A 4,950-nucleotide genomic window follows, 5' to 3' on the forward strand; every position below is an offset into this window, starting at 1 on the left:
TTTCATTAATTTTTTTTTATTCTCCTGTCTTACAGTTAGTGAGAAATTATGCCCTGCTACATTTCTGATTCCATATGATTTCTTTTGTTAGTTTGAATTCTCATGTAGCCCAGGCTGCCCTTACACTTGCTATGTAGCTGAGATGATCTTGAACTATTGATCCATCTGTCTTCTCCCAAGTGCTGGGGACTCCGTGTGTGAGGCATCATGCCTGGCTTTGTTTTTACAGAAGTTCAACGTCATCTTTGCCTATATTGTAAATTACAGGCCAGCCTGAGCTACATAAGACCCCGTTTTTAAAAAGTTCTGAGCTTTTTATGAGTGTTTTTCCCCTCCAGTGTAGCCCTGGCTGCCTTTTGCCTCTGCCTTCTGAGTGCCGACATTACAGCTGTGCTCCATTAATCCTGGCTGGTGTGTTTCTAGTTCTTCCCAACATTTTGCTTGTAGTATTGATTCTGTAGTAGATGCTCAAATGCTGGAAAAGTCATTTTAAAATCTGTGGGATTGCCTTTAGGTTTTTAACCTTGAGTTTGGTAAAGGTGAATTTTTATCAATCTAAAAGTGAAATGCTTTAAGTAACCTTATTGGAAATACATTGTTGACATTGAATGATTATACCATCAGGAACATTCATTCAATTACTAAAGTACCAGAAATTTTTTTTTTTAAGATTATTTTATTTTATGTGTATGAGTACACTGTAGTTGTACAGATGGTGGTGAGCCATCATGTATGTGGCTGCTCTCCGGCCCCACCCGCTCTGGCATAATACACTGTAGCTGTCTTCAGACGCACCAGAAGAGGGCATCAGATCTCATTATGGGTGGTTGTGAGCCACCATGTGGTTGCTGGGATCCGAACTCAGGACCTTCGGAAAAGCAGTCAGTGCTCTTACCCGCTGAGCCATCTCGCCAGCCCCAGAAATGTTTTAATAATAGTAATCAGCATGTTTTAATATTAGGAAGCTATTTAAGTACATGTAGGTATGTGATTGTATTTGTATATGGAGAGGGAGATGGAAAGAGAATTTGAAAATGCTCATTTTTTTGTCAATCAATCCAACTACCCAAGCAGAAGCAGGTGGCCATCATTTTTCTTATCACAGGATTCGAGTATTTTGTTCTAACTAGAACCATTGGTAGAAATGGTCTTACCTTTCTCTTCTGTGGTCTATATTTTGGATAACTTTTTTCTTTATTGCATTCACTTTACTTATTGTGCATTTCTTTTTGTTTTTTGTTTGTTTGTTTTTTCAAGACAGGGTTTCTCTGTGTAGCCCTGGCTGTCCTGGAACTCACTCTGTAGACCAGGCTAGCCTCAAACTCAGAAATCTGCCTGCCTCTGCCTCCCAAGTGCTGGGATTAAAGGCATGCGCCACCACTGCCTGGTGTGAACTTTCTATTTTATATTTACTTATTGTGTGTGTGTATGTGCATATATGTCTCGCAGTGGGCAAGGCATTCCTATATGAGTCAGAGGAAAAGTTGTGGAAAGTCAACATAGGTCATCAGGCTTGGTGGCAAGTGCCTTTACCCACTGAGACACCTTGCCAGCCCTTGGAACTTTCTACTTGCTTATGAGTTCAGTGTCCCCAAGCTTTTCTGTTGGGGTCCAGGAATTTCCTCACAAACTACACAAACACCAATCTTAGATAGACAGGGATAGTTTATTGATCATAAGCCTCTGGATGGGTCAATCAGAGCCATGGTCTGGATTCAGGAACTGTACTGGCTGGTTTTACGTGTCAACTTGACACAAGCCGGAGTTGACATAGAGAAAGGAGCCTCGGTTGAGGAAATGCCTCCATGAGATCCAGCTGTAAGGCATTTTCTCAATTAGTGATCAAGTGGGGGGGGGCATGGTGGGTAGTGCTATCCCTGGGCTGATAGTCTTGGGTTCTATAAGAGAGCAGGCTGAGCAAGCCAGGAGGAGCAAGCCAGTAAGGAACATCCCTCCGTGGTCTCTGCATCAGCTCCTGCTTCCTGACCTGCTTGAGTTCCAGTCCTGACTTCCTCTGGTGATCAACAGCCATGTGGAAGTGTAAGCTGAATAAACCCTTTCCTCCCCAACTTGCTTCTTGGTCATGATGTTTTGGGCAGGAAAGGAAACCCTGACTAGGACAGGAACTGAACCTTGATCCTGAGTTAAGATCCTACAGGGTTTTTAAGCCCCAATTCCACAAACATTTGTGCCAAGTTATTTCACCAGTCAGGATTTAGGGAAAGAGGATTTTCTTAGGAACATGGCTTTGTTGTACACTTATCCTGCGTCCATTGGTTGGGGTATTCAGCTGTGGCAGGGGACTTGCCTTGTCTAATATTCATGTCTAACCAGAATGTCAGTTACTCACGTACATGTCTCTTTTTGCAAGCAGGATGCCAGTTCTCAGGGAGGTCTTGGGAATTTAAAGTCTACTTGACCATTACTCAAAATGGAGGTCTTCTTCCAAATAGTTTCTTATATTGGTGCAGGTGTCTCTCTTATGTTGGGGTCCAGGGGCAACTTATAAAGGCAAATACCATCAAAGCTTATACATAGGTGCAGGAAGTGCTGCGGGGTGGTTGGTTCGGTCTAAGCTTATTGTGGGTAACTATACTAAACAATTCTATTGACTTCTATCATGATTAGTTTCCAAGGGTGCAGAACATAACCAAATATCTAATTAATCTTGGCATTAGAAGTTTCCTAGTAACTGCAGAAACATACAAGAAAGTTTCCTTATTATGGCAGGCTAGTCAGGTAACAGTTACCTAGGCCTTAATATTTCATCTACCCTTAATATTTTACCTAGGTCCTAATACTCTCTTTTTTTAATTTTTAAAATTTGTTTTATTTTTAAAATTTTGTTTGTGTGTGTGTGTGTGTGTGTGTGTGTGTGTGTGTGTGTGTGTGTGGTTTTCCTGCATGTATATCTGTACCATGCCTCTGCAGTGCCTTCAGAAGCCAGAAGAGGTTAACCCCTGGGACTGGAGTTAACATGCACTTGTGAACAGCCATGTGGGTGCTGTGAGTTGAACCCAGGTCCTCTGGAAGAGCAGCCAGTGCTTTTTATCTCTCCATCTCTTCAGCCTCTCTCTCTCCTCTTTTGAGACTGTCTCACTGTAACCCAGGCTGGCCTGGAACTCACAGTGAAGTCCAGATAGGCCTCAAACTCAAGGCAATCCTGCCTCAGCTTCTCTTGGTCACCATACCTTGGTCTTTTCTTTTTGAGTTGGGGGCGGGAATAGGATATTTGTACTCTAGGCAGTCTTGAACGTGTGATTACTTCTGCCTCAGTCTCCTCAGTGCTGGGATTAGAGAGATGTCTCACCAGACCAGGCTGTTTTATTAATAGTTTTATTGAAGTTTAACTTAATGTCATAAAATTTCATTCACTTTAAGTGTATAATTTAATGACTTTAAGCATTTATAGATTTCTGTTCTTGTAAAAAATATTAAATTTCAGTTCTTATCCTCAGTTTATTAAAATTATTTCTAAGGCTGGGGATGGTGATGCATAACTTTAATTACAGCACCCAGGAGGCGAAAGCAGGAAGATCTCTGAGTTCAAGGCTAGCCTGGTTTGTACAGAGCAGGGAGTTCCAGTACAGCCAGGATTACACATTAGAAACCTTATTTCAACAAATTAAAACAAAATTATTTCTAAGCCATGTGAGATGGCTCATGTTACATGTTTAAGACCAGCTGGGCTATGTAGAAATCCAGGCTACCCTGGGCTACAGTGTGAAACTCTTTCAAAAAGTAATTATTTAATTTAGTTGGTTGTTGTGGTATATGCCTTTAATCCTAGCACTTCTGAGAAAGAGATAGACAGATCTCTGTGACTTCAGAGACCATCCTGGTCTATATAGGGAGTTCCAGGTCAGCTAGGAAAAAAATTATTTAACTTAAAAAAAAAAAACCAAGAAAATTTCATTGATTTGTGTGCTGTGGGAGATGTTTGGTCATTTGTGTCTGATTTTTGTTTTTGTCCCTTAGCTGGGAGGCACCATTGGAGACATTGAAGGGATGGCATTTGTGGAAGCATTCCGACAATTCCAGTTTAAAGCAAAGAGAGAGAATTTCTATAATATTCATGTCAGCCTTGTGCCACAGGTAGGTTTTTCCAGATAAATCCGTGGGTAGTAACTTTGATCACTTTTCCTCTGATATTTTATGGGACCTACATTTGAAATCCAAGAGCCATGAATTAGATGCCCATTGATACTGATGGGGACTCCTTTCTTTTTAGCCCAGTGCTACTGGAGAACAAAAAACCAAGCCCACACAAAACAGTGTTCGAGCGCTGAGAGGGTTGGGCTTGTCTCCAGATCTGGTGAGTTAAACACAGTGGGGTAAGTTTGTCTTTAAGGGCCTCTATGTCACAAGCTAAAACACCCACTAACAATGGCTTATTTCTGTTTTTGGTTTTGGTTCTGGGGATGGAGCCTAGAGCCTTGCACATACTAAGCATGTATTTTGCTTTTGAGCTCTACTCCTAGCACCTTAATCTTTAACTACAGCTGAGTCATTTGTCCCTCTCAAATGGTTCCTATGACAGTAAACTTTTTTTGTATCTGGCAGCCAAGAAAAGATTATTTCTTTATCCTTAAATTGGCTCCATTGGTAGCAGGCCAGATGCATTGCCCTGTCATTTATAAGGTTCCCGGCTCCTTCAGAGTGAATGTGACACCTTGGGATTTTCCTGTGACCCTTCAAGGACTGGCTATCTTTGCTCTGAGTTTTAGTCTAAGAAGCGGTGATGTGTTCCTATAACAGGTAATCCAGTTCCAGCCATCAGCTTGTCAGGGGGAGGTGAATAGGGGTTCATAAAGCAGCTGCTTATTTTTATAAATAAGAATTTATTGCCAGGCACTGTTGGTGCATGCCTTTAATCCCAGTAATCAGGAGGCAGAGGCGGGTGGGTGTCTGTGAGTTCGAGGCCAGCCTGGTCTACAGAGTGAGTTCCAG

At 41.8% G+C, this 4,950-nt stretch overlaps 1 protein-coding gene across 1 annotated transcript in view; it reads left to right on the plus strand.

The window, feature by feature from the left end:
• Positions 1 to 4,950, plus strand: part of Ctps2 (CTP synthase 2) — a 122,242-nt gene that overhangs the window by 17,187 nt on the left and 100,105 nt on the right. The window contains 2 exon segments of the mRNA XM_031384074.1: positions 3,979 to 4,095; positions 4,232 to 4,315. Of these exon segments, the coding sequence (XP_031239934.1) occupies positions 3,979 to 4,095; positions 4,232 to 4,315 (201 nt within the window).

This window comes from Mastomys coucha, chromosome X (assembly GCF_008632895.1).
Source record: "Mastomys coucha isolate ucsf_1 chromosome X, UCSF_Mcou_1, whole genome shotgun sequence".
NCBI classification, from domain to species: domain Eukaryota; kingdom Metazoa; phylum Chordata; class Mammalia; order Rodentia; family Muridae; genus Mastomys; species Mastomys coucha.